The following is a 13902-nucleotide window of genomic DNA, read 5'->3' as shown; positions in this document are numbered from 1 at the left end:
ACTGCTGTTCTTACACACACCCTCGTCTCCCCCCCCCCCCCCCCCCCTACAGCCAAGCTGAACTCAAAGTCCTGACAAACTCCCCTCCCGGACTCGTGCTAGGAGACGTGCCGCACAGGGCACTGCCATCCGCATGCTTACGACCTAACTGAGCACACCGCAGTTACCATAGCCTCTTGAGCCACCGCCGCTTAGATGCACTTTTCCTGGTCATGATTTGTGACCAACACTAAGGACAAGCTATCGCCATTGAGCCATCGCGCTTTCACTTTAATGAAACAAGCTGTTTAACTGAAAGCGCGAGGCAAAAATAAACACGCGCCTTCGATTGCCAAAGCCGCGTGACAAAAGCAGCCGCTCGTTTATATTTGCATTGCGCTTTCACTTTAAGTGAAAGCGCGATGCAAAAATTAACACGCGGCTGCCATTGCGAAACACGAGTAAAAGAAAATAGTGCTGAGCCACAACACAAAGGCACCGTGTAATTTCCACGAGTAAACGATCCAGTCCGGATGGGCGGAGCTAAAAGGAGACAGGGCCGTAACAAAAAAGCCTGAGTCTCCATTAGAAGTCAGCGTTTAACATAAATGATGACGCTACCCAATAAGAAACATGGGCGGGGCTTTGAGTCCATTTCTAAAATCCACTCTACCACAATATGTCTTGCAGAGCGTGGAGCGCATGTGCGCTCCAGCGCTAAGTCTGCGAGACCTAATAAGCCTCTTTACCACTTTGTTATTCACTGTAAACAAAACACCTGCTTCTACTGGGAGAGGCTGCGAGGAGCTTTGTGGGAGGGGCTGGATTTTCTCTTCGGAAAGCAGAGAAGTCTATGTGTATAGAGAACCACCTCATTCAAAGTGCACGGACATCAGCAGATTTTCGACTGGAGGTCTGACCGTTATTTTGCACAATTTTCAAATAAAAACTCTTTTAAAAATTGTAACTTTGTTCAATGATCCAAGCCCCTGTCTTCTAAAAAGATTTTAATTAAACATATATTTAACTCGCAAGTATGCAAGAATGGAAAGGGCAAGTGTTACAGACTCCCAGATTCACTAATTCTCTCTCTTGCTCTCTCGCTCTCTCTCTCTCTCCTCTCTCACTCTCTCTCCTCTCTCTCGCTCTCTCTCCTCTCTCTCGCTCTCTCTCCTCTCTCTCGCTCTCTCTCCTCTCTCTCGCTCTCTCTCCTCTCTCTCGCTCTCTCTCCTCTCTCTCGCTCTCTCTCCTCTCTCTCGCTCTCTCTCCTCACCCTCTCTCTCGCTCTCTCCCCCCAAAAACACTAATGCATGCCACGTACATCGACTAAACAGAACACATTTTCAGATCTCATAATAACATGCCACACAATTCAACTACACACACACACACTTCGGCTCCACATCATTCCACTACATGCCACATAATTGCAAACCAATAAAATAAAATCCACGTAATTCAACTCCCCTCCATGCCACATAATTGCACTTTGCTACGTAATTTCGCTCCAAACCATAGAAGTACACTCCACTCAACACATTTCAACTCCATATAATTCCAATACACATAATTACACTCCAAGCTACATTTTACAACACATATTTACGCTCCGCATAGATACACTCAAATCCTAAACACATAATTACACCCCACAAAATAAATTTCTCCAAACCATGCCACATAACTCCACACAATTCTAAACCACTCAGTTCTGCAGCACACAACATAAATACACTCCACATAATACCTCTCAGCCCCTCATAATTACACACCACATAATTACACTCTACTCAATACAACATAAATACACCCCACATATATGCACTATATGCCACAAACCAGCAATCAACATAAATACACTCCACACCATAACACAGAATTCTAATAAGCATAATTTCGCGCAACAACAGTTACACACCATTCAGTTCAGCTCCACACGTTTCCAATACACACCACATAATTCCACACCAAACCACATATATCACCTACACAAAACTATTCCACAACACAGCTCTTGCCTCAATCCACAACACAATTTTCCACATCATGCCACAAAATGTTACAGCACACCACATAATATAACTCCACAACATGCCAATACACAATATCATTCCACATAATTAACTCCATAACTTACAATATCACTCTACATATTTTCCTTTACACTTTTTTTTAAACAGGTTTCATTTCCTTTTAATTGTATATATTAATTTTCATGAGAATCGTTTCTCTCCTTCTATATCTTGCTGATTACATATTGTTTGCATATGTTAATATTTATGCCAACAGCGTACTGTTTCTCTTTCATGACTACTGGCTTCAATAACTCCCCCACTCCCGTTCCCCTACTGCAGGTCACAGTTAGTATTCAGCTATTCGAAGTGACACATCTCTGCTTGGTTCATAGCCCCTATCCCTCTCGTTGTACTCATTCCCTAGTATCTCTTCTGCAGCCCTCTCATATTATTTTATTTTTACTCAACGAGGTGTGCCCGCTCTACATCCCGATCAGGGTCTTGACGTATTTGGCTCCCCTTGTGGAATTGTGTGGATTCGCCTGATTCTGGCTCCAGATTTCTCATACCATCTACTAGTGCTTCCCAAGGTCTAGCTCATTTAATTTTGACCTATCCCCCTCCGTGCGTTCCTGAGTAGTACCCTGCACTCACATCCCACCCTGGTTTCCTGTTCCCATTTCTACCCTGCTATTCGGGGCCCCCGGGTGTCTTCTAGCGTCTCGTGATTTCACGCTTGGCCAGTAGGAAAGCAAGGTCTTGGAATCTATCAGTGGCCCTCGATTTTGATGTGTGGGGAAATAGGCTAAGAAGACAGCGCACATGGAACCACCATTTTAGTTATTTTTGCCACTTCAGCAATTACCTGCAAGTATGTGTATAGGGTTGGGGAATCCCAGAACATGTGCAACATACCCGCCCGGGTTTCCCCACATCGTGGGCATCCCATGTCCTCCCTGTGAAAATATTGGTTATTGAGTTTCCATTACACTTTTAATTACTATTCACATATTTTCTACAGCACACCATGCCACATATTTCCACTACACAACTCCACACCACACAAGTCCACAACAAATTCCAATACAACCCCTCTCCCTCGCACTTCAACCAACCCTGTCATCTCTCCACAACACACCCACTGCCCCTCTCATCTCTCCCTCACACTCCTAAAACCCCCTTCTCATCTCGCAATCCCACTGCCCCCTCTCATCCCTCCCTCACACTCCCTATCTCCTCTCTATAACTGCTCACACATGCTAACTTCCTGTACCTCCTCACGCTGTGACTAATCCACCTCTCGCCTCCCCACCCCCCGGTGCCCCACCCACACTCGTCCCTCTCTCTTGTACCATCTCTCACCCCTCTCGCTCGCCCTTTCATGCATTCTCATGTGGTTCACTCCAGGTCTTCGAGCACCATATCTTTACCGTGCCTTTTCAAGGTTTCCGTCCTCAAATCCACACGCTCCTCCTCTTCGTCAGGTGTCTTCTGCGTACACACACTCCTCTTAATACGTCTGTGGCATTCTCTCCACTTCTTTCTCTCTTTCTCACACACTCTTTCTGCTCCTCTGTCTGGAGTTCATTCACCACTTTGTGCACAAACTACCTATCCCTCTCTGTTGTGAGTAGCTCTCACCCCTCTCTATTCACCATTCCACAAAATTTCACTACACAAATACACTCCACACAATTCCGATAAAACCCTCATAATTCCACTCCACACCACATATATCCAATACACTCCACACCAAAAAACCTACGTAAAAGACATTGTCATTTACAACTCCAATAGCTCTAACTCTCGCAAATCCAAGACCTATTGCATTGCAGATGTTTGGATTTCAGTTATGTGTGGCGCAAACTCGGCCCAAGGGGACTGGAGCGCTTTACATGCGCATCAGTTACATTACACAAAGACACATTTGTTTTTTCTTTTAGTCACGATAAGATCGAATGATTTGCTCGGAGTCACAGGATGTCGAAAATGCACAGCTTGGCAACATATTTACCAACATGTTTTTGGGGGTTGACTGCCTTTCTCCCACCCTCAGTCTTACTGGGAGAGAAGGGCAAGATGTACATGCACATTGCAGTTTGGGTTAGCTATTTATAATCCAATTCCAAATAGGACCAGCCGTCCATGGGTTTACTGTTCTGGCTACCCTCAAATTACAGCATGATTGCGGCGTCTCACCCTGAGCCATCAGGTTGAATACAGACTCGCTGGACCTGTTGTCCCCACACAGAGGCTCAGAGTTAAGAGGTAGTTCACTCACAGTTAACCCTTGCCCCTCAACAGTCTCTTATATGTAGACATCCAACTTCGTTAACGGCAGTCTTCTGTTCCAGCTCTTTTAAGTATTCAAAATAGACTCAAATTCCTATGCTGTTAGGCTCGCAGCTTCCTACATTTTTGTCTCAGGTCGCCACATAGTGAACTTGGGTCTCATATCAGTCTCTGGATAAATTGGAATATATCCAAAAGTGACCTAACCTAAACATAACGTGTATTTGTACAGCGTACGTTCACCAGAAGGGTATCTTGGCGCTGATTAACAGATGTTTAATGTTACCCAACTCAGTGGTACTCATTTTATCGACCTCTGAAGGGTGAAAGTAGACCCGCTGGGATTTGAACCTATGACCATGAGGTCAAACACCAGCCCCCATAGTGGACCCATTAGTCCACTGAGCCACCAGACCTGGCTTGTGTTATGTTAAGTGAAGGTTCAGAGGTGCCAGTGGCATTGGGATACCATTAGCTCATTTAGGCCCTTCTCCAGTAGACCCATTAGGACCGCATTTGCAGCCCCTGTGCTCGATTTCTTTTTCCCAGAAAGGAGGTTCCTGTTAGGGGAGTCAGCTTGTGCGGGTGCTACAGGTTTGTTCCGCCGATGGGTATGTGAAGGCTGGGCAGTAGATTACTGGAGCCCCCTCGGAGCTGTGCTCCTGATCACTGCCGTAGCGAGTAGTGTTGGTTTTGTTAGATTTAGCTGCGAAACTCAGACCATGGGGTTGGGAAACCAATAAAGACACTAATCAGTCCATGCTCCTTGAAAGGATGAATACAAAGAGGACGTCATGCCTGCACGCATTGGCCAATGAGGAGAAAGGAAATGAGTGACGTAGAAGCCATCCAATGGTAAGTAATAGGTGGGAGAATAGCTCCTTTTTCGAGTTTTAGATTTTTTTTTTTTTAAAGCAACAATAGATCGTCACAAGCGCATGCACTGTCTCAAGCGAGACTTAAAAAGGGAACACCTAAGACTAGTTTAAAAATATTGCCAGCCTTTTTCATTCGGGTATATTTCATCTGTGGAAATTGTCTTTTCTCTGGCATTGCCACCTTCTCAAAAATACCTACATGCGCATTTCAACACTATGTTCTAACGTTAGGAAATTCATCAGTTCTTTATGATTAACGTGTGGAAATGGAGGGAGAAAGGTTAATTATTGAAAGTGGAAATAAAATGAGCAGTGCGTTAATAGTACTTATAAAATGACTGTAGGTTTGCAGTTCACTCCCTTAACTTTCTTAGCTCCATTGTGTATCACTTAAAGGAGCCTGTACGTATCCTTGATTTCTCTATTGTTATAAGGGCTAGATGTTTGAAGACCATGCAGAGTCTTATATGGAGACCAACATACTAAAAGCGATAGCTGTTTGATTCTTGTGACCATCGTGTACTGCTATTCCTATGACGTGTTTGCACCCTCTTTCTGATACCACAACCATAATGGTGTATTTGCATCTCTTGTCATGTCATATTAAATTATACATTTATTTCGATAATTTACTGAAAAGGTCTGTTTTATCTTAAGGAATAGTAAAAAAAATAATAAAAAAACATTTCAGTGTATAAAATGAAATCTAGATACTGTTGAAATGTAAGTACATGTCATGAGTTAACTGTACCAACATTCGTATTTTATTTACATGTGTTCGTTCTTGTTTTCTGTTAACACACTGCAAATTAGCCATGGCAACAGTAATTAGTCTGTGCTTTACTGAATCTGAAAGGTGAAGTGGGGAATATTCAGGGAAAGATGTCCACAACTCATAGCCATTCTCAAAACGTGGTGCCTCGTGACTGGATAGAGAATTGACTCATTAAACGCGCATAACTGTTTCTTTATCTTTCAGCAAAAGACAGTGATGGATTTAAAATTATATGCATGTACATTAAGCTATCACCAGTTTAGATGGAAGTAATTAAGTTATGTGTTTACAGTTTAAGATGTTAAATGTGTCCCATTATTTTTTCTAGGTTTATTGTGCCAGTCTCAATAGTTATATGCAATGATATAATGGCTTACCTTTTTGGATTCTTTTTTGGAAGGACACCATTAATAAAGGTAATGTATCAGTAACAAACCTATTTTGACAGCGTTTCATGTGCAATTTTAGCTTTCAAAATCTTAGTGATAGACTCAAATAGGGAAATGTAGCCCAAAGAGAAAAGAGCAACTCAATGCACTTGAGAATTAGAAAAAATACACACTCTCCCAACCCATCCCAGATATACTTTAAATGTCTGTCAAGGGTCCCCAACACTATTCAGCAAAATACAGATTCACACAAAACACTTAAGTTAGAACACAGTATCATGTACAAACACAGCACAGAAATGGCATATAGTGGAGTGTCAACCTGCTCACAGCTGCATTTCCTATCAAGATGTACCACATGCCTCCATACATTGAGAGAATTCTGAACATAAACCCAGTACAGCCCAAGTAATTAACTGGCTATTCATGCATTCAACAGTGCCTTCTATGGTCTGCTACCACGCATATACATTTGCTGTGCTTTTGGCAACCAAAGAACTATGTATGTACCCATTTACTGAGAATACAAGTTCCTCCACAAAACTGGTTCAGACTCTGTAAGGGAAATTATTTGAAAGTCTCACCATGGACAACCAAAATGCTCCACGATGCTACATACCTGTGGCAGATTGTTTGTCATACGTAAATAAACAATAACATGTGGGCGATCTGTCACTCAAGATTATTTGCAAAAATTGTTTTATGATGTTGACCTATTTCATTTTCTGTCATCCTTTAGTGGTTTAGTATTTTTGAACTCCTTCTGCAGTGATGTGAAAGTCTAAACTATCTGTAATTGTGTACTGTGAGTTCTTCTATGCACAGGTTGCTTCATCATTTAAGAGGAGATTGAGGGACCATCCAGGTGAATGTTTATTTTGGCTACGTGAAGACGCTTTGTAACCTTTTTAATTGTTTACTGAGTTAGAATTTGATGGCAGAGGAACACAAGTGGTATATGTAAAAATAGCACTCCAACAGGGATAATGAAAGTGAGTCAGCCGAGGCAAACGTATACTTGTTCCTTACTGTGCAAGATGAGCTAGAGAAATATGCTCCACAAGATACCTTTGGTAAAATAAAAATAGTTTTTGTTTATCTACAAAATGTGCATGTATACCATTCAACGTGTTCATTTGAGTTAAAACTAAGCTTTTGTTACTGTGTATAAGATAGCTAAGAAGTCTTGGGTCTCTTTTAATTTCACCAGATATGAGATTGCAGATTATGTAAAAAAAAAATGGAGGTTGACTGGGGCAAGTGAGGGCATAGTCGGTACATATCCATATTCCGCAATAGATTCGGTATATGCATGAATCAAGGAATAGGAAAAAATACTTTTCCCTGATAAGCTAGTTTGCCTTAAGTGTGACCAGTGGGGAACTTGCATCTTCTAGTCTTTAAATCCTCCCTCTTTCCCAAGTTTTACCTGAATCTAAATTGCTAAGCTAGGTGCAGGACTGCATGTTTGACAGACGGCAGAATATGGCTCACCGTCGCATACAAATTTATTTCTCCAGCAATATCAACTACTCAGGGTAATGACGAGCATATTTCCACTCTGCTGACTTCCCACCATCAACCTAATGTTGACATCCCCATGAGCTATAGATTCTAGCCCCTCAACACAGCAATTCCTCAAATTATTATACAGATCTCCATTTCAGCATTCTCTATTTTAACAGGAATGCTCAGAATATTCTAAGTATGTTAGTTAAGGCTACGTTATGCAGAGTTCCAACTCCTGGATCCACGCAGTCAGTAGTGTCTGATGTCCCACGTCTGAGCTGTTCTTTCTGGAATAGATGTGCTCTTCATAGGTTTGAACATAAATAAATAAAGTTCCTCTTCGCTACAGTTTATTTGGGATTTTTCTACAGCTAGTGCTGCCAGCTCCGAGAACTCACAGTGCTTAATAGCAAGACAGATAATTGAAAGGAGGAACCAGAGCTACATTTTTGATAGGAGAAACAACATACTGAATGCCTGCAAGAGGGCCTTGCTGGTCGGTTGTCTTAGAACCCTATTGGCTGGAAGTTCACTTAAAGGAGGGGATTGAAGTGGACGTACTGGAGGGTTTTAGAGTAGACATCTGTCGGCAGGTTGTCAGAAAGATATCTGCACAATGAGAGGTAGACAGTCTCGGAGCAGCAACTGGAAAAGCTGAGGCGGGGTTTGACAGCCTTGAAAGTAAGCAAACACAATGAAACAATGGATGGTGTGCTGAATCTTTTCAGACACTTACCCACAGACACAGATCTGGGTTGAATCCATCATCGTTTTTTAGCTCACTTCACCACCCCAGTTCAGACCCAGCCATATGCAAATCAGTCTTGACCCTGTGCCTCATGGGGAAAGTCCAGACCGAACTGCCAAGCCACATCTTCCCTGGACCGGAAACAAGCATCCTGGGACCGGTTTTGCGGTAACACCCCTTATCAGCCAGGCTAGCTTGAATACAGTGGCAAAGTGAGCAAGGGACCCACGGCCAAGCAAACCCTGCCAACTTAGGGCGAACAAAGCAAAGCAACCCCTTACTGGGGTGAATGTATGACATTGTTCTGGATTCTGTCCATAAATTTTTCTTTTAGCCTTGAAAGTAATACATTAGTGTTTTAAGGGCATTCTTGCTCAGCCTTAAAAACCAGTGATGACTTTTCTGAGTCTAAAATGCGTTTAATTTCTTGGAAGCTGGCAGTAAATTAGCAGAGTGTTGGAAGTTACTTGTTCAGTGGAGTCTGGCACCAATTAAGGACTAGATATCGATGCCAGTTAGAAGAAAGCTTCATATTGTCCAGTTTGGCCCTGATTTTGGCTTGGATCATAAAAAAGAAGTCTTGTAGGATTCTGTCTTTTGTAGCAGTTGAAGACCTATGATGTATGTATGTGTTATTTCTAGACGGCAAATCTAGCCAAAAGGCAGTGGAGTTCTGTGCAAGGTCTAAGACGTGCATAAAGAAAAAAGAAGTAGCTTGATTTGTTGATGTAATCTTTAAAAAGATGTATCTTCAACTCTTTCCTAAATAGGAGCAGTGTTGTGGATGTTCTTATGGATACGGGGATGTTGTTCCAGATCCGGAGTTTATATATTGTAAAGACCTTTTACCTTCTATTTTATTTTTTGCACTGCTTAATCAGCAGTCTGATGGTGTCCTGTAAGTGGGTGTGCTGAGACCCATCATAGATGGTAGCTTGTCAGAAAGAAACGCGGAGGTGCTTGTCTTGACGACTTTTGTAAATTATGCTGCTGGTTTTGAAGATGGGACAGGCCAGCAAACGAAGCTAATGGTGTCCTATGAGGATGGGTGGTGGGATCATATTTCCTGAGGCCCTAGAAGAGCTGTTCTACTGCATGTAAGATGTTGTGCCAGTGTAGCGTCTGGGAGGCAATGGTGCATATGTGAGAGTACCAGGGTTTGAACAGCAGTTCTGAAGTCGCTGGAAGAAACTATTTCACTTTCCTTTAAAAAAAAAAAAAAAAAAAAAGCTGGCACTGGGTCATCTTTGTTTTTTTGTCAAAGTGTTTTTTTATGATAAGGCTGGTGTCCAGGATAGATCTTACTGACTTGGCAATTGGTGAAAGTTGGGGTTCGAAACAGTCAAGGTTCACTTTATTGAGCCAGGTTTATACTGTTTCTTGTTTGCCGTTTTTGGCAAATAACAGGAATTCTGTTGTGGTTAGTTTGAGCTTCAGGTAGGTGCTGCACTTCCAGGTCCATTAATTAGCACATGCTAATTAATGGAGAACGCTGCAACATCCAGGAGGTCTCTGTGTGCATATTAAAAAGAGACTAGAGGTCATTTAAACCCTGTGGCACTCTAGGTGTATGGGTAGAGGAATACATATGGATGAATTTGTTACATACAAACATAGACAAAGAAAATAAACGGAGATCTTTGCTCCTAATTCCTGTGCTCTATCAGTGGACAATGTGGATAAGAGAGGAGAAGATGCATGAACACAGTTGGTGTGAATGGAGGATGTTGAATGCGAGTTTGTGTTTATGAATTTGGCTTGCACCAATTTGTTTAATGATGTTGTCAGACCAAGGAAGACTAATAATATGGCAGTACTTATTAATGAGATCGTGAACGTCTAGGGATGTTATTGAGAAGTTTTAACTGACCGGCCTAGGAGTGAGGGAGAGCTAGACACAGTTTGCAGAAAATGACAGCCCAATTATTTAACGAAGTGTAATGGGATGGAGTCTTCTGAGTTGAAGGTGGGCTTGATACTGTGCAATAAGTAAAATGCCCGAGGGGAGAGATTTTGACGCCCTGTTGAACTCTCTCTGTGGGGATGGTGGTGAGGTTGACGTTTTGGTGTGGACCTGAGATGGAGGTTTTCAATGGTGGCTGTATTAAAAAAGGAGTTGGAAGAAGAGGAGTTGTAGGGAGGACATTGGCCGATGTGATGGCAGTAAGCAAGTGCTTTCCAAGAAGTATTTCTAAAAAAAAACAGGGATTTATTTAGAATATAAATTGTATTAACTTTTCTGCTGAACCATTCCACCAAGCCACTGATAGCACACCCAATAGAAGTCCTGTCCCGTTACCTGGGTTGCTACAAGCTTCTGTTTAACTCATGCTAAATATGAAAGACAAATTAAAAATAAAAGCTGATGCAGTGAAAAATGATCACCTGTAGCAACATTTTAATTAATAACTATCAAGAATATTTTACTTCTTGAATTGGATTTACAAATAAATGTGTTCCTTTTGTTGTAATTGCTTTGATTGTTTGACCGCAGTACTCCACTGCAAACTTTCTATTTACTGTACATTCATTCGTTTTTCTTTATTTTTTATGCTAGCTTTCACCAAAAAAGACCTGGGAAGGATTCATTGGTGGTTTTCTTGCTACAGTTGTGTTTGGTTTCATTGTAAGTACTTCAGTCCCAGAAAATGTGTGAATACGTAATAGAATGCACAATGATGTTTTTTCTTACAGAAGGGTAAAAGGAAAATCTGCATGTTGGATCCGAGACCGACCCTTTGTATACACACTTATTCACTATAAGTTTTTAGGTCTCGCCTAGCGTTGCTGCGCACATGCGCAGCTCGCTCAGCGATATTTAATGCAGATGAGTAATTTTAGAAAAGGGCTTTAAGCCCCGCCCCTTATTTCCGTTATGCTAAACGGTGGCCAGCGATTGGAAATAAGCTATCTGTGTTGCCTCGCTTTGGCTTTTTGGGACGGCCCACCCGGACTGGCTCGCCTGCTTTCCTTCTGTCGTAAGCGATTTCTTAACTTTATGGGGCCATGTGTTTAAACACATGGCCCCATAAAGACAAGAAATCCCCATGCTCAGGCTGCAGCGCGGTCCTCGCGGGAATGGCGAGCGCTTGTTATTTGAAAGTACTTGGCCAGCATGCACGATTCTTCCCAAAGTTTAATTCTGCTCGGTGCAGCAGTCCCGGCTATTCCCGAGAATGCGGTAGTGCCGCATGTAGGATTCTGCAAGGTTTCCGGGGGTGTTCTCTGAGCCCTGTGTGCGGTGTTAGGGGCTGGGGTGGGTGTGTGAGGGAGGGGGGCTGCGGGCTGAGCCTGAGATGCCTCTGTAATAGTTGCAGCAGCTGTGGGGCTCACACAGTGCCTGGACAGTTTGCAGGATGCATTGGCCTCTTCTCCTCCTCCCCAGGCTCTCCAGCTCTGCCTGGGCCCCTGCGGTGGGCACAACCCCCGCACCAACCACTGCCACCAACAGCACGCAGAGCTACCCTGTGCCTGCAGGAGGTACCAGTACGCCCTGGCGCACCGAGCAGGCCACTTGGACGGCCCGGTCCTTTGTCTCTGGTGGGGTCTGGAGGGGTGCGGAGGAGGCTGAGCAGGAGAGCAGCGCCCCGAATCCCACTGCTGCCAAACCAGGTGAGAAAGGTGTGGAGCCGTGCCACCCTGCCCGCCGTGAGCAGCACTGGTCTTGTCAAATGCACTGCCGATCGTTCAGTGCACGAAGGATGCATACAAGAGATGCTTTCAGATTTTTTAAACATATTAAAAAGTCACATTTGGTCAAGTGAATTATTTGAATACAGTGCTGATTTCCGGACCTGCTCACTTTAAAGGTTTTGTATTTATTGCGTCATATTTATATATGTGTTTTATACGTTTTATATTGGGTGCAAAGTGGCTGCATCTAGCGCTATCTAAGACATAAACTAGTTAATTATACCGGAAGTTTGCATTTGACTCGCGGCTCCCATACGCGGCATTGACCGATTTTTATTTCCGCCTTTTACCGAGTCTTGTTGTAATCTGATTATCAAATAGTCAGTTCCATTTCGGAAAAGTAAACTAGTACTCCCGTAATCCAACTGGTTATCAGGGAACGTCAATGTTGGGAGGCATGATGTCCCAGGCTGCCTCTAAGCCCTCTGGTACTCCTAGCTCACGCGTCACATGGGGATAATATCAAATTATAGCGACTCGAAACTGCAAATTGTACCCGCCACTATAGTGACACGTTGTTGTTGTTATTATTATTAATAAATAGTCACTTCGCATTATGGATTTCAGTGTGCTTGTAGATTATAGCAAAACACTATTTCAACAAAGGGGGAAACTAGTTCTGGGCAGTTTGCTGAGGAGCATCCGCAGTGACGTGAAAATGCATGTACACGTCATTGTGATAGTGGCTGCGAGGTGTGACACCGCTCCAGGTGGCTTCAGACAAGTATGGCTGGCTGGCTGACTTCCACCGGATCCACACTGTCTGAGCTCTGGCTGGGAATACTACCACGCACAGATTATGAAGTGTAGTGCTTCAGCAGAAGCCGCCTATGTTGGAATCCAGAGTCCTAACTTCTATTTCCCACTTGAGGAAGGTGTGTGATCCTGGGCACGCCATTTCAACTCACCATACGTTACTTCCCTTATCTGCTAGATGCGGAAGTGCCTAGAAAGAGACCATCCATTGGGCTAGGCGTTCTATGAAAGAGAACATGTTTGTGTAAACACGAGAGGTCTAAGTGCATGATGTAAAGAGAATGTGGTAAACGTACTCGTGTGCTGGATGACAAAAACAGTGCGCTGTGGCGGCATGCAGCTTTTCCATTTAAAATACCTGATCCGTGCAGGGAGTTTTCATCGTTCATAGCCTGAGAAGATTGATGGCATATGTACGTGCTCTTGAGAAGGCACATTCTGTTGTTCAGGGCACCTCTTGCCAAACCCATCAGTGCTTAATTTGTGAAAAAATAAGTGCACTGGCCCTGTCAGGAGGCCACTGCAGCTTGCACCACACATTGCCCCTGTCAGCGCTGCCAATGACGGCACCAACACAACTACTGCACTTTTGTCAAAATTAAAAGGCGTCCTGGACTCTCTTTTGCAATGGGCATAGAAATAGCGGCGATTCTGGGCCCCGTCTTCTCAGTTGCAACGAAGCAGCGGTCGCCTAGGTCTCCGCGTGGTTTCACGTGAAAACCCCACACTGAGCAAGTCTTTGGGTCGTTTATATTGCACAAATAGTTTCGGTAAATTGATTAGAGTCGTACAACAGGCTATTTTGCTGATGTAAGTAATGCATAGAAACTAGATATCTGCCAAATTCCTATTGAAAGCTGTTTATTTA

General features: G+C 43.3%; 1 protein-coding gene across 1 annotated transcript in view; it reads left to right on the top strand.

The window, feature by feature from the left end:
* The window catches only part of CDS1 (CDP-diacylglycerol synthase 1), a 467729-nt gene that overhangs the window by 348686 nt on the left and 105141 nt on the right, over positions 1–13902 (top strand). Inside the window, exons 8-9 of the mRNA XM_085636573.1 lie at positions 6268–6355; positions 11143–11211. Of these exons, the coding sequence (XP_085492699.1) occupies positions 6268–6355; positions 11143–11211 (157 nt within the window). The remainder of the gene's footprint in view (positions 1–6267; positions 6356–11142; positions 11212–13902) is intronic.

This window comes from Triturus cristatus, chromosome 2_1, assembly GCF_964204655.1.
Source record: "Triturus cristatus chromosome 2_1, aTriCri1.1, whole genome shotgun sequence".
Taxonomy (NCBI): Eukaryota; Metazoa; Chordata; class Amphibia; order Caudata; family Salamandridae; genus Triturus; species Triturus cristatus.
The sequence above is the reverse complement of the archived record's forward strand: the minus strand, read 5'-3'. Positions and strand labels throughout refer to the sequence as shown.